The sequence below is a fragment of the Cygnus atratus genome, chromosome 5 (genome assembly GCF_013377495.2).
Source record: "Cygnus atratus isolate AKBS03 ecotype Queensland, Australia chromosome 5, CAtr_DNAZoo_HiC_assembly, whole genome shotgun sequence".
NCBI lineage: Eukaryota > Metazoa > Chordata > Aves > Anseriformes > Anatidae > Cygnus > Cygnus atratus.
The window spans coordinates 32,125,752-32,146,010 of NC_066366.1; the positions used below are offsets into that span (position 1 = coordinate 32,125,752).

At 41.6% G+C, this 20,259-nt stretch overlaps 1 protein-coding gene across 5 annotated transcripts in view; it reads left to right on the forward strand.

The window, feature by feature from the left end:
* Window positions 1–20,259, forward strand: part of RPAP1 (RNA polymerase II associated protein 1) — a 46,664-nt gene that overhangs the window by 4,451 nt on the left and 21,954 nt on the right. For 4 of the 5 annotated variants that reach the window (XM_035539722.2, XM_035539719.2, XM_035539721.2 and 1 more), the window contains 12 exons: window positions 878–1,026; window positions 1,589–1,681; window positions 3,043–3,223; window positions 4,572–4,748; window positions 7,017–7,223; window positions 12,248–12,363; window positions 12,800–12,898; window positions 13,364–13,465; window positions 14,938–15,105; window positions 17,425–17,607; window positions 19,148–19,282; window positions 19,455–19,634. In XM_035539722.2, coding sequence (XP_035395615.1) covers window positions 878–1,026; window positions 1,589–1,681; window positions 3,043–3,223; window positions 4,572–4,748; window positions 7,017–7,223; window positions 12,248–12,363; window positions 12,800–12,898; window positions 13,364–13,465; window positions 14,938–15,105; window positions 17,425–17,607; window positions 19,148–19,282; window positions 19,455–19,634 — 1,790 coding nt within the window. The remainder of the gene's footprint in view (window positions 1–877; window positions 1,027–1,588; window positions 1,682–3,042; window positions 3,224–4,571; window positions 4,749–7,016; window positions 7,224–12,247; window positions 12,364–12,799; window positions 12,899–13,363; window positions 13,466–14,937; window positions 15,106–17,424; window positions 17,608–19,147; window positions 19,283–19,454; window positions 19,635–20,259) is intronic. The other variant, XM_050711321.1, reaches the window with a different exon arrangement.

Below are 20,259 nucleotides of genomic sequence, written 5' to 3' on the forward strand. Positions count from 1 at the left end.
CTGAAATACTTGGTTTCTCTCTGCCTTTCCGTTCCTCCCTTTCACCTTGCTGTTTTTTTTCCTGCATATATTTCCATTGTAGTATTCTTTGGTCTTGGCCTTGTTTGAAAATGCCCTTGTCCAACGTTACTATGTCCAGTAGAAACACCTTTCCAACACACTGCCTTCATCTACATTTATCAGCTGTCTGTGGTACCTTGCCAATCACAGAAAGTACCTCTTGCATTGAGATGTGTACTCATTGGACTCTGGGTGCTTATTTTGCCATCTATCAAGACCCCAACTTTCAACCAGCAGATCTCTCTTGATAAGCTTCCTTCTTGTGGTTTTGTTTTCCTCCACCAGTAGTAACACTTCTCATGCACGTAATAGTCTCAGAAGCTCAAGGTGCTTTCTTAAAAGCAACAACTTAAATCTTACAGTGCTTGCTTCTAGGTAAGAAAATGTGATCCCAGTTTAGAGTGAAAAGAAGGCCTTGACTAGCTTATGATCATACTAATCACTCACTGTTGGAGCTGGCAGTGGAACTGTGCTTTTCTGTGCCTGAACACAACCTGCAAGGACACTAGTTGTTTCTGTACAGCCTTGTTTCTTCCCTTAAGATTTGCAGTCAGGCCTCAGTACCCTTTTCTGCTTATGCAGCTCTTTGAAAAAACTTCAGTGCCAACACATAAATAATAAAATTCTTAAGCATGTTGCTCTCCATTATCCAGTGCAAGTCAGACGCAGAGGATTCTTAATTGTCTTACTGCTTCCTCATCTGGTTTGTTTCTCATCAGAGCAATAATAGGCAATATTAGGGAGAGTTTGGTTTGATACTTATTGTGCAGTAGTTATACTTGAGTAACCTGGCTATTTTTTTATTTCTCCTCTACAGATTTTCCTGATATTCTCCCAGCTCTAACTCCTGGTCCTCCAAAAAAGTCCAAGATCAAAAGTGCCTCTGTCCACTTTGAGGATGAAGATCCAGAGGAAAGACTTGAGAGTCATGATCGACACATTACAGCAGTCTTCAGCAAAATCATTGTATGTCTAGCTTTCACCTGATAGTCTAGTGGTTTTTGAGTGCTATGAACTGAGCACTGGACAGGGATGAAGGGTTCTGTTGCTGCTTTTTATTTCTGCAGTGTAATGAAGCAGTTGTAGCACTGTAGACCAGTGTCCTGAAGCATCCTGGGGGAAAAAAAGGCTTTTTTGGTATATTTTTGCTGTCAGCTAAACATGGGTTTGAATCTGCTGTCCAGTCCAGACTGCCTACAGATCATGCTGCATGCATGCAGGCTTGTGCTCTAGTGTGGGTTTGGGTGAGGTTCTGCATTCTCTGAAGGGGATGTTCTCATTGCTCTACATTGGCCCAGGCTTCCCTTCATTTGATTCTTCGTGTGGTTTGTGGAGCTTGGCAGCACAGCCTTTTGGAAGATAGCCTCACCTTGGCTTCAAGTAAGCACAAGGTGTTCTGAGCCTGACGGCTACGTAACAGAAAGCTTGTGAGCTGCAGAGCTGAGAGTTTAGCCCACTCTTAACTAAATAGTATAAACGTGGGGCTGTTGTGATGGTTTCTACAGCATTTGATTTTTTTTTGCCGTAGGAACGAGACACGAGCGCAGTAGCAGTGACCATGCCAGTGCCCACCGGAGACCCATTTCCCAGAACATTTCATCGTTCTGAGATAAAAAGTGAGGTAAGAGTGGGACCAACTGTTCTACACTACCTTCATTAACTATTAAGTCTTCTCCACAACAAAGTGCAATGCCTGGTGACTGGTAGGGCTAAAAATAAGTGACTTGGCATGCTGGAGATAAGGAGTTGGCTCAGCATTGTTCTGGCATTGCCTCCTTAGTAAAGGAGAAAATTCTCCTACCAAACTGCCATCAAACAGGCAGTCCATACCCTGCAGTTAAATAACACTGGAATTCTTCCAGTTTAGGAAAAAGGCAATCCCCTTCAGCTAACTTTAGTGAGAAGGATCAAATCTGCCCTGTTGTAAGAGAACGTGTTCTGCCTTGTTTTTTTCTGAGAAACAACTTCTGTGAATTTGCCTGTCAGGTTTGTGTAAGTCTGTACTTACTCAAGTTGCTGCTGATTCTTCCTGAAATGACATTTGAATGCGGTTGTACAGATTATTTTTTGCAGCTTCTTAGATTTTTGACATAAAATTTGTTCTGAGGCTGTAAAGCAGGAAGCCATGGTTGCTATCATCAGAATAGTTGTAGTAGTAGCAAGAGCTGCTAGCTGAGTAGGAGTCAGATACTGGGAAATGGAGTGCGATTGATAGTTGTGGTTGCTTTGAAGAGAGAGTTGATTTTGAAGGACAGCTCTCTTGAGAGGAAGTAGTAGTACTTTTTAAACCTACCAGTTCTGTTTACCTGATGCAGGAGTACACAGTAGCTACTAAATGTTAAGATTGCCTTTTAAGCTCCTTCTCTGGACTGGGGACATGCAAGAGTCTTTTTTCTTTTCTCTTTTTTTTTTTTTGCTTAGTCTTTGTGTTTCCCGTGTATCAAAAGCTGTTCAGAGCCTTGCCCTTCCATCGCCTAGGCAAGCAGCACAGTAATTTAGTCAGGATTATTTTAGCACCACTTGCCCACTTCTTACTGTGTAAATCTCTTCACCCTGCTGCTCTCTAATCACCTTATAAGAAGCCTGTTCCAAGCATGTGGTGAGCGCAGTACAGCCCCATTTATCCTCAGAAATGCAAAGTATTCAGCTATGCAGAGCTTCCAAGCAGCAGGAAAGCTGGAACTGTTATGTTTGGTGATATTTTAGGTGTACTTGCCTGGTCTGAATTATAATTAATCATCTTCTCTCTCTAGGTAGAAAAAACATTCAGGTGTTTTGTCTTTCTGTCCTAGCATTAAATTGTATGTTAAAAAACGGAATAGCACGCACACAGAAAAGGGCAGGTGGCTGCCAGCAGCTTCTCTTGTCGTGTCCCAAAGTCTGATTCGAGGGTGTCTTTAGGATCAGATTTACATATTTGTTAGTGCCAGGTGTGCGGGGGAGTCTGAAAAGAGTGGTGACACACGGCTTCCTTGTTTGCAGGTGAAGGTGGGATCTGGAAGAAAAAGCATCTTTGCACAAAAGATGGCAGCAAGAAGGGCTGCTGAAAAGGAAGCAACAGCTCCCTCTGCTGCTGAGTGCGTGCAAATAAGATCAGCTCCTCGGGATGCCCTGGATCCTGAGGGATCAGCAGAAGAGGCACCTCGCCCTGGCAACAGGGATGGTGAGTGGAAAAGGTTCTGCTTATCCAGTCTACTATATTTACATAGTCTTAATTAAACCTTAATTAAACCTTAAACTGGTGTCATAACACCAGTGCACCTTATCTTTAAATTAGGGAAGTGCTATTGTCCTTAGTTCAGACATCGCAAAGTCACTTGGAATGTCTGTGGCATGGCAAGGATTTGAAATGGTCAGAGACCCAAATTAACATTCTAAAAATTGGGTCAGCTTTCTCACTAATTTTCTTTTCTGTTTTTTCATAAGGCCAAATAGATTTAGTTTTCAAGGTTCTTGCCCTCCTTTTCTTCTGTCTGTCACATGTGAAGCATTTCTTGTTTCATCAGTAGCTTTTGCAGTTTTGGGGGAAGGGTCCATCTTGTGCACAATAAAAGTGTTCAGGACCCCTGATAAAGGTTCCCATTGCTACCTACCTGGAAGTTGAAAGCTCAGTCTTCCATCACTGGATGCTCTGCCATGAGACTGTGGCTTTGCTCTATAAGGAGTGTTGTGAGGCAGCGCTGATGAGTCAGTGCCACCTCCAGCAGTTATTTGTCTGACAGCAATGTGACAAGAAAAGATGAAACCAATTCAAGTGGTACCTGCAGCTCCAGGCTTGTGTGTGCGCATGCACGTCTGTGTCTTGAGCAGTCCCCTCTGCACAGGACTACCATATGTCTGGGTTTTTCCATGATATCCTCTTTTTCACATTGAAATGGATGCTAGATATCATTCAAAGGTTTTCACCGTTTGGCTAAGGATTCTGTCAAAGAAATGGTAAGAAAACCCTCAGCATGCTGTGTAGTGCATGCACTAATCCACCATCCAGGTCAATTGCTGTTTGCTGTATACCCTGCTACAATTGTCTGTGTACTTCTGTCTGAGAAATACCAAAGGGAAACACAGCAGCCCCATGGCTGTGATCCCCTTGAAGTAGAACACTTATAAATGTAGTAATACAACAGAAGGATCAGGAAATGGCTTAGCCTCTGTAAGATTGCTGGGGAAGGGTTTCTGTGAGAGCATTGCTAGAAGCAAGAGGAGAAGCGGAGTAGCTCCATTTCTTGTAATGAACATTATGCTCAAGTTCACCTTTTGTTGCTTCGCTTTACAGAAACCAAATTAATTCTCTCTTGTCCCTCCCCAACTCCTAATGAAACAAGACAGAAATGGTGTTTTGTCGTCACGTGAGACGAAAACCTGAAAGCCCAAATACTTAGTTTCAAGATAAACTAAACTTTCCTCCTAACAAAAAGATGTGTGTGGATTCTGCTTGGTAATGACGAAATCTAAACAAGCTTATAATGCCAGAGACTTAAATCACTAACTGCTTTCTTTGCTGAATCTTTTAGATAAAGCTGATGACTTTTTCACCACTCAGCGGCCTTGTATCATAACAGGAGAGGGTCTTGGAAACCAAAATAGTGAGCAGGAAGCTCAGGCTATTCACAAAGAGAACTTGGAGAAGCTGCAGTCCATGTCCCAGGAAGAGATCCTGCAGGAACAGGAAAAGCTTCTGGCTCAGCTGGGTATGTGCTTGTCAGGGTGAATTCACCTCGAGTCACGGAAGTTTACTGAATTTGAAAGTGTCTTGAAATCTCAACAAATTCACAGATCAAAGATTGGAGCTCGGGATCAGCAGTCATTGCACATGGGGGTAGTTTAACTTCTGTGTCCTGTCAGTAGCTTATGAGTAAGAATCAAGTGTGAAGGAATTTTAAGAGTGCTTATTCTTCAGTGAGAGGGGGCTTACCTTAGGATTGTCTAAGACCATTTGCTGTGGGATAAGATAGTCCATGCAGTGTTACTTTGTGCACCAGATACCTGGTTACATATACATGTATTGGGGTCCTAAAATGTAATTCTCTGATGCCCATAAGAAAGGTGACAGAATCTTGCTTTTCTAACTTCACTTTATAACAATGGCATGTGTATGAAAAATACCTTGTTCATGCACATTCTTCTTGTGACTGATTTGTTGCCTTTGCTCTTTGTCCCCACCACTCAGCCTGTCAGGGTATTAGTGAAGCAAACACTTAAGGATTTTAAAAAGGGTAGGGTACATGTTAAGTATTTTTCAACAATTAATTATTTTTTAAAACAGCATATGTATTTGTGTACCCTATGGGTTGAAGTTATAGATCTTTCAGCCTTTGAGGCCTGAAGTATACTAGGGGTTATTTTGGTATTCTGAAAATATCTGTGCCCAGGGAATCATGCACAATGAAGCAACTCCTAAACTAAGTTGCCTGCTTGTGAATGAACTTGGGAACTGGACAGGTACAGACATGTGAATTAGGGAGACTTTTCCTCCATATTCAGGAGTCAGAATAATTTGCGGGTGTTTATTGCTGACCAGTTTGAGAATTCACCTCTTAAGCATGAAGTAAATGAGACTGCATGGTGTGGATTATGAGGATGGCAGGGTCTTCAAACTCTTACAGTTGTCACTATTTTGTTTTTATCTATGGGTAGAAATAGTAGGGTTTTTTTGCCATACTGTGCACAGATTTATATAATTGGTGACTTTTGATTAATGTTTTTATGAATTAAGGCATATAGCCTCTTCATTGCTGCATACAGTAAAGTGTGGGAAAGTGAGAGCTCTGCCTGCATTCAAGAAAAAAATACGGATGCTTTAATGAGACTGGGCTGAATGCCTCTCCCTCACTGAGGGAGGCTTATACTGCATCGTAAGAGCATGCAGCAGTCACAAGTGTGCGACAGATCCCTGCATGCTCTTTAAACTGTTCAAGAGATGAGGCAGTTGTTTCTTTTTTTTGGGGTGACTTCTCTTGGGTACAGAGAACTTCTGAATTGCTTGTCCATTGTCCTCCAAGGAATAAATAACCAATGAAAGATAGATTCTATTACTTTACACATCCCTGACATGGTTTATCAAAGTATCTCTGTATGTTTTAGAGAGGTAGTGCACAGGCTCTTGCTATTTGTCTCAGGCATAAACATCCCAACACCATCTTCTACATGGAGAATCATCTTCCAGAGTGAGAAAGTGCACTCCATCAAAAATGATGTGGTGTATCTGTAGCAGGTCTGAAAGTTAAATGTAAAAGTCTCCTGACACTTTCTTGTTTGAGAGAGGAATCTTACCTGTCCTTTAAAACACCCCTACCTCCCAAATGTTCCTCTTCTCCAAAGCATGAAGAGAACGACCACTTATGTTTTCTGGATGTTATTAGACCATAATTAAGTCTCAGGATGCGGAATCTGTTCAGAATGAACAAGATCTTCTCCTAACTTAATATGGAGACCGTGCACTGCAGTTCTAGTGCAATTCAATACAGCAGGTAATTCTTTTTGTGGTGTCTGTTCTGTGTACTCTCGTAGCACTCAGAACTGAACAATTCACAGACAGGGTAGGCAAACTGTCAGACCTGGCTTCCTCCCATAAATTACAGACCAGAGTTCTCTCCATAATGAATGGTCTTGTATGGCTGTGCCTTTTTCAGCAGCAGTGAGGGGGAAAGAAACAATTCTGGTTTTGTTTGTAAGTCAGGAGAATAAATAGATTTTTTTGTTGCTGCTTTACCTTGAAAAACATTTATCATCTCTCTCTCTAGTGTCACCTCACCAGTCAGTTGTCCCCAGGTTACATGCTCAGGAGGTCATAAAGCAGTTAAGTGCCTCAATTTGAAACGAAGTGACAGCTGGCACAGAAGAAGGGGGTATGTGGAATGGGAATGAAAAGACTAAGATAAATAGTAAGACCTATAGGCGTTATCAAGTATTTTGAGACTTTCTGTCACTTTTGTCTCTCTCTTTGTCAATACTTGCAGATCCCAGTTTAGTTGCTTTCTTAAAGTCACGACGTGGTGTTAATGTAGGCCAGAAAAACGAATTAAAAAAGGAACAGAACAGACCGGAGGAGTTTGTGGAATCTCCTACTGTGCCTCAGCATGGTGTAGGAGCATCTCTTTCCATACAGGAGTCAGGTCTGGAAGAATCTGTAAGGAAGGAAGAAAATATGAAAATGGAAATGACAGGTAAGAAACAAAGTACATGTTGTTAGCATTCTGAACGTAAATGTAAGGTTTATATAGCATTTGCATCAATCCAGATTGGAGTTCCTCGCCACTTTGTTAATCAGTCAAATCAGAAATTTATCATGATATTTATTTTTTTTTTGAGCTAAGGAAAGAGCATCCTTGTCATTTCTAGTTGAGCTCCATAGATTAGAAGCATGATATGCTATGTAATGGAGGTGGTGAGCTATGCCATGGGAGATCTTGCCTTGTTTTGGGAATTTGCCCTGAGATTTCTGTTCTTACCTTCCTTTGGAAGGAAAACATGTTTTAAACAGTAAGTGTAATTGCTTTTCTGTTCAGTCATGTAAACAGGGAAACAGAAGAGTGTGATAGGTGCAGCTGCTGCTTGAATAATTTCTTTTAACTGGGACTAGGTGGAGACAGGAGGTTGTTGGGTAAATATCTCTAAAAAGAATCACTGATGTGCTCACAGGATAGCATGAAGATGACAGTCAATCTCATTTCAGTGAAATTGCTCATATAGCACATGTATGTCTTATTGTGACGCTGCTCCTGGTGGCCCCGCTCTGTGGCTTGTATCACAAGAGCCCATGAAGTCATTTCAAAGTTTTCCTTTGTGAGCCATAGGTGGAAGGAAGTATTAAGGTGTAGAGAGTTCTGCTCTTTTGGAAAAATTGCACAGAGCTGTTGCCTTTTATGGCAGAATGCTATAATACTCAATTTTGCCATTGGTTCTTTTATCTTGTATATCTTGGTGATGCAAGAGAGTGGTAGTGTGTCAAAAAGAATGAAGATGTGGAAGTTTGCTGATGGAAATCTTCATTTTAGCCTTCAAACTGACAAGAGACCTAAGTGTGTGTGTACACTCATATCAGAACTGGGTCCATTGAACTTGCCTGCCTGTGAATTTCTGCATGTTGTTCACATCTCTTATTTCCTTTTCTAAATGACATAAGGAGTCTTTGATGGGTCACTAGGGGAAAGTTTTACCTCTTGCTTAATTACCTACTTGTACGTATTGGCTTGTTCCCATGTTCCAGCCAGGCTAAGGAAGCTTGCACTGATGCTGCCTGTGTTGCTTCTGCAATTTTTGTGCTTGTATGAGAAGAAAGCTGCTTTATCCCAGGCAGTTAGAGCAGCCCTTATATTCTCATGGCAGACAAAAGGAATTGTTTCTCCCTTATGTTTCTGCTATTACTGCTGCTTTCCTCACTGCAGTTTTTTTTCTCTTTAGTCATTTCTTTTTCTCTGTCATGATTTTAGGCTCTCATTCTCATAATTCTGAACACTTTTGTTTCTAGCATGTATGAAAGCGACATCTCTCCTTCATTAGCATGCTTTTTCCCAATTTCATGTTGATCTTTGGCTTCTGATGCATTCTTTGTGTCCCAGTGCAACGTGTGGACTGATGAAAGAGGCCTCTGAATCCCTCTTGGATTTCAGCGTGATGTTTGCAAGAGATAACTGTTTGCCATTTCCTTGATGAGGGGGATGAATCTATGAGTGTGTATGTAAGTGCAAGAGAAGGAAAGATGATTAGCCTCTTATTGAAGAAAACACCTCACTGAACAGTCCTTTTGCTGTTTTTCCCCAAGTTTTACTTTTTCACCAATCCGTGTTAATCAAAAGAACTGTTTTTAATGCTTTTTTCAGAACAGTTGAGTGCACAAGTAGCACCTGTTTAAGTGGCATTCCTTTACTCACCTGGGAGCAATAGGAGGAGTGGGTTGTTCAGCTGTAAAGACTGAACAAGATTGTGGTAGTGCTCTTGGGAATAGCCCAGCGTTCAGAGCATTGCACGCTAACAGCATCCTTTGCTTCCCGTGGAAGACTGTAAAGGAAAGAAGAAACAATTTTCTTGTGATATTCAAAATAACAAGAAAGCACGAGAAGGAACATCATTATAAAATGAAAGGAAGCCTTTCTAGCACCTGAGTTTATGCCTACAGCCTGCCTATCCTGGCTAACAGGAGACAAAAATATCATGAACATCCCAGCAGAAATGGTCAGTCTGAGTTTCCTCAGGAAGAGGAGGATAACAAAAAAGAACATGATTGCTCAAAAGTCAAACTTGCCTCTCTAATAAGATAAAAGGCCACTGTTTCTAATAAACAAGATAGTGAGGTCTTTATCTAGCAACTTGTAATCTTATCAAATCAAAAAACAAATCCTGGCATCAAGACAAAAGGGAAAGCAAACAAGAACAGGAAGAATTTGTTTGCTTTCCCTTAATTTAATGCAACTCTGAAAAAGTTCAGTACAAATGTTGTATTCAGACTGTCAGCTTGTGTTTCTCTAAAGGATTTTCTCAGTAACTGAACAATCTGCTGATGCCTTGGAATATATCTGTCTTGTTGACAAGATCATAATGCTAAGGGCTGATGGTAATATGTGTAATCCTATTCATAGAACGATTAACTAATCACGGAATGATTATCCAATGTAGTGATTAATGGAGGAGAAAACAATTTATTGAATTACAAATGTCAATAGATTTATTTTTTTCTGTTGATTTTATTTCCTCTGGTTTTGCACCCACCACCCACAACCATTCCACTTACTTACATATCAGATGCTTTTTCCGTCTCTTCAATTAAAATGTGTGCTGAGCCTTTGGCTGAAATTCTGTGGAACAGCTTTCTGGCTGGAGAAGATAATGCTGTGCTTGGTTCCTTGTCTGACTCAGTATCACACTGATCATAAGGATGAAGCTTCATCCTAAAAATGATAAGTGCCCTTCCTGAAAGTTTATCTGCTAATTGGTAGAAAGTAAAGGTTGGGTTTTGGGCCAGTTACCAGCAGGGAAAGATCTGATGAAAGAAGAGCATCTCAGCTGGACTTACTGTTCCTTAATAGAATCACACAATGGTTTGGGTTGGAACGGACCTCAAAGATCACCTAGTTCCAACCCCCTGCCATGGACAGGGACACCTCCCACCAGACCATGTTGCTCAAAGCTGCATCTAGCCTGGTCTTGAACACCTCCAGAGATGGGGTATCCACAGCTTCTCTGGGCAACCTGTGCCAGTGCCTCACCACCCTCTGAGTAAAGAATTTCCTTCTAATATCTAATCTAAATCTACCCTCTTCTAGCTTAAAACCATTCCTCCTTGTCCTGTCATTGTCTGCCCATGTAAAAAGTCCCTCCATCTTTTTTATAAGCCCCTTTTAAGTACTGAAAGGCTGCAATGAAGTCTCCCCCGAGCCTTCTCTTCTCCAGGCTGAACATTTGCAACTGTCTCAGCCTTTCTGCATAGGAGAGGTGCTCCAGCCCTCTGATCATCCTCATGGCCCTCCTTAGGGCCACAGCTCCACACCTTTCTTGTGCTTGGGGCCCCAGATGTGGATGCATTACTCCAGATGGGGCCTCACATGGGCAGAGCAGAGGGGGACAATCCCCTCCCTGTGCCTGCTGCCCACCCCTCTGGTGATGCAGCCCAGGACACAGTTGGCCTTCTGGGCTGCAAGCACGCACTGCTGGCTCATGTCGAGCTTTTTGTCCACCAGAACCTCCAACTCCTTCTCTGCAGGGCTGCTCTCAGTGAGTTCTTCTCCCCATCTGTCCTCTTGTCTGGGATTGCTCTCTCAAGTACAGCACCCTGCACTTGGACTTGTTGAACCTCATTAGGTTCACGTGGGCCCAGTTCTCAAGCTTGTCCAGGTCCCCTTGGATGGCATCCCTTCCTTCTGATGTGTCAGCTGCACCACTCGGCTTGGTGGTGTCTGCAAGCTTGCTGAGGGTGCACTCGATCCCACTGTCTGTCATCGATAAAGAAAATAAACAGCACCTGTCCCAGGACAGACCCGTGAGGGACACCACGTGTCAGCAGCCTCCACCTGAACATAGAGCTGGTGACAGCTGCGGATGCAGCCATCCAGCCAGTTCCCTATCCACCGAATAGTCCACCATTCAAATCCATCTCTCTCCAATTCAGATTTCCTTGCAACAGAAGACCAGAGCACTAGAATTAATAGCTGTAGTGCAAATGAATTTTGGACGTGTTTTGCTCCAGTAGGAACGATGATCCCACTTTTTGTGCCCTCAGTCTGCCTGCTCCTCTCCACGTGTGTGGTTTCTCTTGAGATAGCAAAGACTTCTTAGTTCATTCTTCTCACTGCAGTATGGGATGGTTTCCTACTAGCAAAGCATTACCTTTGCTGGTGTTTAGGTAACTTCCAATTAAATCTCTCCTGTCCCTTCACTTGGGAGATTCTTCCTCGTGCTGATCTGTCTCTTTCCTAGGGCAGTTCTTGTGATGACAAGCATAAATGTCTTGCTTCTCAAATTATTCTAGTCAAAGCTCCTTAACAAGTTAAATCAGTAGTTTCTTCCTTTAGTGTTTGCACCTCTGAAATTCTTGTTCAACTACCCAGTTTCCCCACTGAGCTGTTTCTCAGGCAAGCTGTGTCGATTTTTACTTGTTCTGTTTGTTTTCCTCCCAAGCTGATCTCCTCAAGTCTTTAGAGGGAGACACAGAATGAAGAGCAGTATTGGAAGTCCTGTGGAAGCATGAGTGTTAGCACTGGTGCTCCCGCTGGTGTATCTAGGCTGACTTTGTACTGGCATCTTTAAAACTGTGCTGCATGACAGGCCAGTGATTTGCTTGGACCTACTTGCATTACTACTTCTTTTCAATCATTTCACATCTTCCCTAACACTCCCTTCCTTAAATGATATTCGTTTGCTTTCTTAAAAGTAGGACTGATATTATTTTCTGCCCTGGTTCTGATCACTTTGCTTAATTTGTATCCTGACTTCAGTTTTTCACTAAATTAGCAGTCTGTTAATTTCATTACAGTGCTGTTCACTTCCTCTTCTAGCTCTCATGGAAGATGAAAACGGCTTTATATCTTTGATGTTTATGCATTAGCCAACAGTCAGGTTGAAAATTGTTTTCTTATTTTACATGAATACTATATTTGATGCAGTTTTTAAGCCAAATAGTTTGGCAAAGAGGGAGTAGTATTTTCTTCATCTTTGCTTTCAAAGGTAAGGCTGCTATTTTTTTTCCCCCTCAAAGATGATGATCTGCCTGTGAAGCCGAAGAAGGAATGGGTTCACATGGACAATGTGGAGTTTGAGAAGCTGGAGTGGATGAAAGATTTGCCTTCACCCCGACAGAAGAAAACCAAAAAGGTTTAAAAGCAGAAACATTTTTCATGTTCTTGAGGTGTCTGGTTCATGTTTCTCAGCAATAACAGTTTTGAAGTTTTCATAAACTAGTCCTCTGGTTACTTAATCTGAGAGATTTTGTAAGAATGAGAGGTCCCTCAGTCTTTTCCACGGGGTGGGATGATACGTATCTCTTTAGTCTTCAGCGCTCAAGACAGCTACAAAGTGAGAGTCTAGCAACTGTTATCTGTGATGAATCAGGTCTGAAAACTAAGAAAAAAAGGAAAGAAAATGGAGTAAACTTTAAAAAAAAAAAAAAAAATTGAGGTCTGATCTGAGGAGTTTGAGGTGTCACCTTCCAGGAATTGATTTAAGAAGTGGAATTTTAAATGGTGAATAGAGTACAAGGCACTAGAAATAATCTTTCTCCCCCCCCCTCCCCCCCCCCCCCCCATATTAGGGAATGCAAGCTCGATTCAGCTTAAAGGGAGACTTGATTCCTGCAGACGCTGATTTGCCTACTCATCTAGGCCTGCATCACCATGGAGAAGAGGCAGAGGTAGGTGTAATGAAGCAGAAAGGAAGGAGCACACCCATTTCCATTTTCTGTGTTTAATTTGTCAGATTCCTTTTGTGTCAATGCTTTTTAGTGACAAAACCCTCAGGAAAGTGTGGATGTATGGTTTCCTTTTGAAACAAGCTCCTGAAGAGAAGTTGGGTGTGCTTGCATTAACTTGCTTTGTGTGTTTTTTTGTTAGCTCCATTAATGCTTTTTCCCTTTAATGCCATTAAGGATCTGTAGTGTTGAGAAAAAGGTACACATACTTCCTATTCTTAAGAAGCAGTTTTCTTCCGTATGTCATCCATCAGAATCTCTTCCATGATTGATGTGAAACAGCAAACAACATGGAGTTGCAATTTATCTCCTGTTAGGCACTATTTTACAGCCAATCTTAATTTAAGGGGCCTGTTTTTGTCTATAGTAGCTTTTGTTTTTGTTTTTTTCTTTTCCTTCCCCATATAGAGGGCTGGTTATTCTCTCCAAGAGCTCTTTCATTTATCTCGCAGCCAAGTTATTCAGCAGAGGACGCTGGCTCTACAGGTCTTGGGTCGTATTGTTCAAAAGGTAAGCCACTTTCCATGGAACTCCTCCCCATAATTCAGATTTGCAGTGGATCAGCATCTGTGTTTTCTGGTGGTAGTTGTTTGCTTTCTTCTGTTTAATGAAGGTGAGCAAAATCAACTGCAGGGTATTCTTTCTACACTGAGGGTCTTGCTGTTAAAAAACCTACAGTGTTGGGAGAAAAACTGAGTTTCAGGTTTCTCTGTTGGGATTTGCTTTCAGGTGTTGCTCAGCAGCAGTGCTGCAATTTCAGTTTCTTGTTTCTTTGGACACAAGTTGTTTTTTTGGGGTTACTTCTGTGGTAAAACCTATCCTTGGCAATGACCCTTTCATTTTTGTTGCCTGAGCCAGCTACATGATGTGCTTGTTCTGTAGGTGGTGAGAATGAACAAGCCTACTCTTACAGTGACGGGCATAAAGCAGAGTGAATATTTACTTCTATGCACCTTCCCACCTAACTCTCTTGGGGGAAGTACTAACCTTTCCTCCAACAGCAGTGGAGGCAGAGAAGAAACGGTGTGGTTTTGAGAAGCAAGGTGGGGCAGAACAGGATGAAGTCATGAGATGGGTCCAGACTTAAGAAAGATGGGTTCAGACTTTTCTGAAATAAGGAATTGGAGTTATGCCTCTCTGTAGGGTGAAAGGAAGAGAAAATACAGAACATTTTTTCTTAAAACTTCTTCTGTGGGAAACAGCTGACTTGCCTCCTTAATTACTATTACGGGATGGTTGTGGACTACTCAGAGAAGGTAGCCCAAGACTGACCTAAGCAGAAGAGGATTTCTTGTCCCCTAAACCAGATGGGAAGTATGCCACTGAGTTTCTGAAATATCATTGGAATATGAAATTATTCAATTAGGACTTTAATTTTTTTCCTGCGTTGGCCCTTGGGTCACAGAATTGTAAGTGGGGAGAGATGTTTGTAGCATGCCAAACAGGGTGGGCATTCTGGTGGATTCCTGTTCTGTTCTGGGGGGTGAGTGACCCTCCCTCCCCCTGTGCAGAGAGGAAGAGTAAGCACGTAATGCAAAAACAGGAGCCATTTATCAGTAGGTAATGTTCCCTGGAAAGGCTGCCCTGGACTGTGGAAAGTTTGTATCAGTCAGTGATGTGCTAATGTCAGGTTGCATAAGACTCCTAACTGTAGTGATAACAGCAGGTGGTCATAATGTGGCTCAGGTGCCCAGTTTCATAGCGTCTGCGTCGGTTTTAGTGAATTGCTGGCTTTGTAGGTCTTTCAGGATCTCTGAAGTCCTAAGCATTTTGTCTGCCTTTTCATATCACTGCTTTGAACTGGATGATACAAAAATTACCTGTCCCAGTAGGTAGTTCTGAAGTTTCCTTGGAGAACACCAGCAGAGCAGTCTGTTGCGCTGACTGCACGCAGTTTAGCTGCTTTACAATTGAAATTGGAAGAGGCAAACGTGCAAAATATCAAGAGCTTTAACACTGGCTCTGTATGGCATACCTTTCAGGCTAGGGCTGGGGAGTTTGCATCATCCTTGAAGGGCAGTATTCTGCGTCTGCTGCTTGATGCTGGATTTCTCTTCTTGCTGCGCTTCTCGTTGGATGATGCAGTGGATAATGTCATGGCAGCATCTGTTGGTGCTCTCCGGGCTCTACTGGTGTCACTCGATGATGAGGTGAGAAAAAATCTTTTAAGCGCCCCGCTTCAGTTTCATACTAAACTGTTTACAGGAATCAGAATGAAAAGACGTGGTAAGTAGTTTCAGCAAAGTCTTGCTGGATGGGTTAGCTTAATTGTCAATAGAATGCTATTGCTGTGCTTTGTGACAGACAAGAGGGTGTGTTATCCGAGTCTGAGCGATTCAGTCATCTGTTGTGTTTGAATTAGCTCTGCCTATGATTAAATTCAGTGCGGCTGCTGAGGGATTTTCTCTTCCTTTTTGACACCTTTACAATCTAGATCATGTCGCTACTAATAAAAGTGTACAATTTAGTCTTTTTATTTTTATTTGTAATATGGTCTCTTATGTTGTCAGCTTCTTTGTGTAGTTTTCCTGCTTCTGAACAGATTAGTGACTAAATATTCTCCCTGCTTTCCCTCATGCCTCACAGTAGTACTGTTCTCTTTCCCACTCATTGTCCATTATTCATTGTTCTCTCATACTTTTCTTTCACTGATAAATACCTCGTTTTCCCTTCTTACGTGTTTTATTTTCTCCATGATGCTTTTTCTCCTGTTAGAAAGTTGAAACTTCTTTTGGATGTTCAGAGATACTGGACAGCCCTGAGCAGCAAGATTAAAATGTCTTCCTGGTTGGACAGAAGCAGATCATTATGGACAAAGCAGGTTACGGCCTGTGTTTCAAGTTCCTTTCATGAGAGCTGCTCCTGTGATGCTGGAAAGGGACTGGTGTTAGAGAATAGTGGTTAGATCTCAAGAAGCCCACCATAACTTCTCCATTCCATCAGAGCTATCCCTAGTGGAAAGGCAAGGGAAATGAAGGATTGAGTAGCTTTTTCCACATCTTGCTCTTTTTCTAAGCTATCACCCTAATGGTGTTCTGTTAGTTGAGTGCTGCCCACCCGTGTTAGGTGATTAATGCTATAAACCATCTTCTTAATGTGACTTTTTTTTTCTGACATTACTCTGGCTTACGTATGTCCGCAATGCTGTGATTCTAAGATCAAAACTTGTGCTTTGCTGTCTTGTGTAAGTGGGAATTGCTAAATCTCTTGCCAAAAGCAACACAGTAAGTGTTGTGTCAGTGTATTTTCTTGTTTGGAGGGTCCTTCCTAGAGTCTCCTGCTGCTGAGCTTCAAAAGGTCCTTGAGGAAGTGGCAGGGTTGGAAGTCTAGCCTGCTGCTCCAGGTTTTGTAAGACAAAACAGGATTTATCCCCACTATACATGCAGAAGATCAAAACACATAAATATTGTACTACCTAAATGTTTTGTCCATTCATCAGTGTCTATGGGAAGCATCGTCTTCTTCGTTTCCTTTGAAGACCAGACACAGATACTCTGTTCTGTGCTTTTCTTTCTATTGCTTGAATGAAGATTATAGGCCAAAGTTGGTATTCCAGGTGGGCATGTAGCATCATCCTATAAAGCCAGGCCTCTTCTGATTATATCACTCACTCATTTCCCAACTTTATTTAATATTGTTTTTTTTTTTAATGTCTGATAATAACTTGCACTTTAATTTGAAAATTTTCAAAAAGGACTCAAGGTTTAGTTGAAGCTTGCCACTTCTTTTCTGACTAATGTGGTAGTTATTTCTGATTACCACTTCAGGAAATGGAAATTTAAAGCAGTTATTAAATAGTGCAAGGATTAATTTAAATTGTCTTTCATATTCTAAAACATTTTGGGGAAAATAGGTCTGTGGGCACAATCTCCTCTCCACAGAATCGAAAGCTGCAGTATACTGCAGTATTGCCCTAGAACTTCAGGGTATTTGATACTTTTATTGGTTGTGAACAAAAACGCTTTTTTTCTTTGCTGAAGCTGAGGGTCATTCAACAGAAAGCCAGACAAGCATGAACAAATATGTTGGGTAGTGTTTATTTTAATATAACAATTTTTACATGGCCATTCTGTGTTATTTGTGACCTGAGTTCCACACAGGTCTGGAAATGGGAATAGAGCCAATAAATGCCAAATTCCAGTTTAATTTCTAGACCCCTCAGTGGTTATTTCATTTAATTTTTATCTTAAATTTTTTCCACTTAAGCTGCATTTCTGTTCCCTGTCTAGTGAATTTAATTTACCTCACAGTAATTGCTTTTCATGGTTTCCCAAGTGTCTGTAGGTCATAGGTTAAAATCACTTCCCTGTAAAAGCATTTCATCCCACTTGTATGTGCTTAGAGTACCCTTTACTGTGTTCTCTTCTCCTGGGGTTAGGTGGAAATCAGTAAAGCATTCCTGATTTTTTTTTTGTCTTCCATGATAAATCTTTGTGTGAGAATTTTGTATGCTTTTACTCTCCTTATAGAAATATCTCGATTGGACTTTCTCATGGTACCAAGGGATGGCTGCATTCCCCTTTGTCCCCAAGAATGAGGAGGAAGAAGAGGAAGAAGAGGAAGAATTAACTGGAACAGAGAAGTCTCAGAATAAAAAACTAAAGGATGAAAACAAGCCAGATCCAGATGTGGCCCGATATGATGTTGTAAAGGTCAGCACAGAGCTAGGTCTGAAATCTTTTTAGGAAAATAGTCTCTACATGGTAGGTAGGCATGCTGTTGAAATGTGTACCCTTCTGTGTATACTACTAATGTTCTGAACAAAACTTTTTTTTAAACAAACTTGCTGAAAGGTTGCATGCAGACATGATTTTCAAGTTCATTTACTTGAGCTAAAAGTGAAATGGTTCTAGCCACTATTGAAGTGTCTATATGTGCTGTTGTGAAGCTAAGCAGGAGCATTACAGATGGGTAGTTCTGAATTAATTAATTTGTCCAATGACATTTCTTTGTGTTTGACATAGGGTGGCTACTTATCGTTTCCCCAATATCGTTTTTCATGTTTGCCTCTCTCAGAAAAAACGTTATAATATTTAGAAGGAATTCTACATATATTTAAGCCTAATCCCATATCCCTGATATGAGATCTAATAGTAATCTTTGTCATCTCAAACCCAGTCCTGGTGGAGCTGATGCAATTCTCTTGCCTGCAGCAATTGTTAATGTCTGTGATCACATCACTTAATCCATATGCTTTAGCCTGTATCCAAATGGCAGTTGCTTATAAACTCACTGGGCAATTGAATTATTGTACTGGGGCATCTGGTCTCAGTTAGTGAGTTCATGATTTCAGATGTGTTCTACTATGTTACACTGTTTAAAAGGCTTAATAAAAGAGGTGTAGATAACGATGAGGTTAGTTTGTCATTCTGGGAACAGTTACATGGTTCAGCATAAAATATATTAACTTCTCCCAAGTGGCCTGAACTCAGAAGAGACTTGGGATCAAATTCTGCACTGTTCCAGCTGTTGTGAAATTTCATTTCACATCTGCTAATTGTTGCAACCCAATTACTCCACATGTTGGAAAAATAATATTGAAACTAGCAGCTGAATTCATTCAAGCATAGAACCACAACCTTGCCTGACTGCAACTCTTTTTTTAAAAAATATCAGTTCTATGAACTCAGGCGGCATTCCTTTTCCTGGAACTAGGAATCCATAACAATGTCACTTATATTGAAGATTAGTTTCGTAGCACAGTCACTGATCACGGCCTTCTGCTCTGTGAACCATGCAAAATCACATGATCTATCTGCATCTTTCTCTTCCTCGTGCTAAATAAGAATTGGTGTCTGTTTTCTGCTTCTTTCAGCTTTCTCTGATGTAACAGAGACTATCAACACTAAAGACAGAATACTGCGTTAGATGGAGGTGGTGGCTAGCCAAAATGAATCAAAGAGCATGAAAACCCTTTTCAGCCACATGATGTTTTCGTATTCCTTTATAGGGGAGGTATTCCCTGTTACTTGCAGTTTCATACTCTGAAAAACATAAGTATCCAAAAACCCTGCTGGTGGCCTTATTCAGTACAAAAGTTCTCTCTGTTTCCCCAGTGGTGATTTTGATACTTTCTGCAGAAAATTTAATTTAGGCTGCTTTTCCCTTCCAGCAACTGTTCAGCGAGATTCTCCGCTGTTCAGAGAGCTACCATTGGGAGTATAACAGATATTTTGTTTCTTTCCCTTTTAGGGACTTTTGAAGACACGGATCCAGCACCGGCTGAGGTACATTCTTGAGGTGGTACGACCTGTTCCAACAGTAGTCCTGGATATCCTGCACATCCTTACTCACATAGCGAGGCATTCCTCTGAAGCATGCAGCCAGGTAAATTTCCCATTGTACAGGAGTTCAGGAATGGTAAGGAAAGGTTTAAAAAAGGGAGGAAAGACGCACATGAAGTTATGGCAAGGAGTTAGAGAAACTTGGGTATTCTGTCTGTCTTGCCGCTGGAATTGCATTTCTTTAGTTATTTGTGTTGCCTGTTATTTCTCTGCAGCTGCTTGACTGTCCTCGGTTGATTGACACCATTGTCAGGGAATTTATCCCTACTCAGTGGGATCCTCATGTGGCTGAACCAGGGTGTTTACTCACCAGTCTCCATGGAGTTGCTTGCTCCACTGCTATGAAGTTCATCAGAGTATTGGCATCTGGAGGCAGAAATGCAACAGCTAGGCTGGTGAGTGATTCTTACAAGAGTTTTTCTGATGGCAGCTGCCATTGTTCTCTGTGCCTTGCTTCCTAAGTGTAAAGACAGACAATTAATTGGGGGTGACTGAGCTGAAAGTCTTGATTCAGACCTGACGAATGCATGTGAAAGTGGGAGAGATTGTGTCAGGAGTCCTGTTGCAGTCCCACTCTGAGGTAAAGGGAAGCAGTAGTGCCACTAAGTTGATTAGGGAATTGAAGCATCTGATGTACAGGGAATGGTGGAGAGTGCTGTAATTGTTTAGGCTTGGCAAGAAAAAGCTCAGGATGGAGTGTGTTTTGTCATTGTGTGTGATGTTTTATGTGGGAGGGACCGAAGAAAACAGAGCAAAACTCTTACCCTTTCTGGTGAGAAGCAATGGGCACAAGTTGAAATAAGGACATTCCAGATAAACTTAAGATTTTTTTTTTTCTGCTGTGGAGGTGGTCAAACCCTTGAACGAGTTGCCCAGAGAGGCTGTGGACTTCCCATCCTTGAAGAAATTCAAAACCCTAGTGGACCCAGCCCTGAGCAACCTGCTCAAGCTGACTCTGCTCTAAGCAGGGAGGACTGGACTAGGCAATCTAGCCCTTTCTGACCAACAACTATTCTGTGG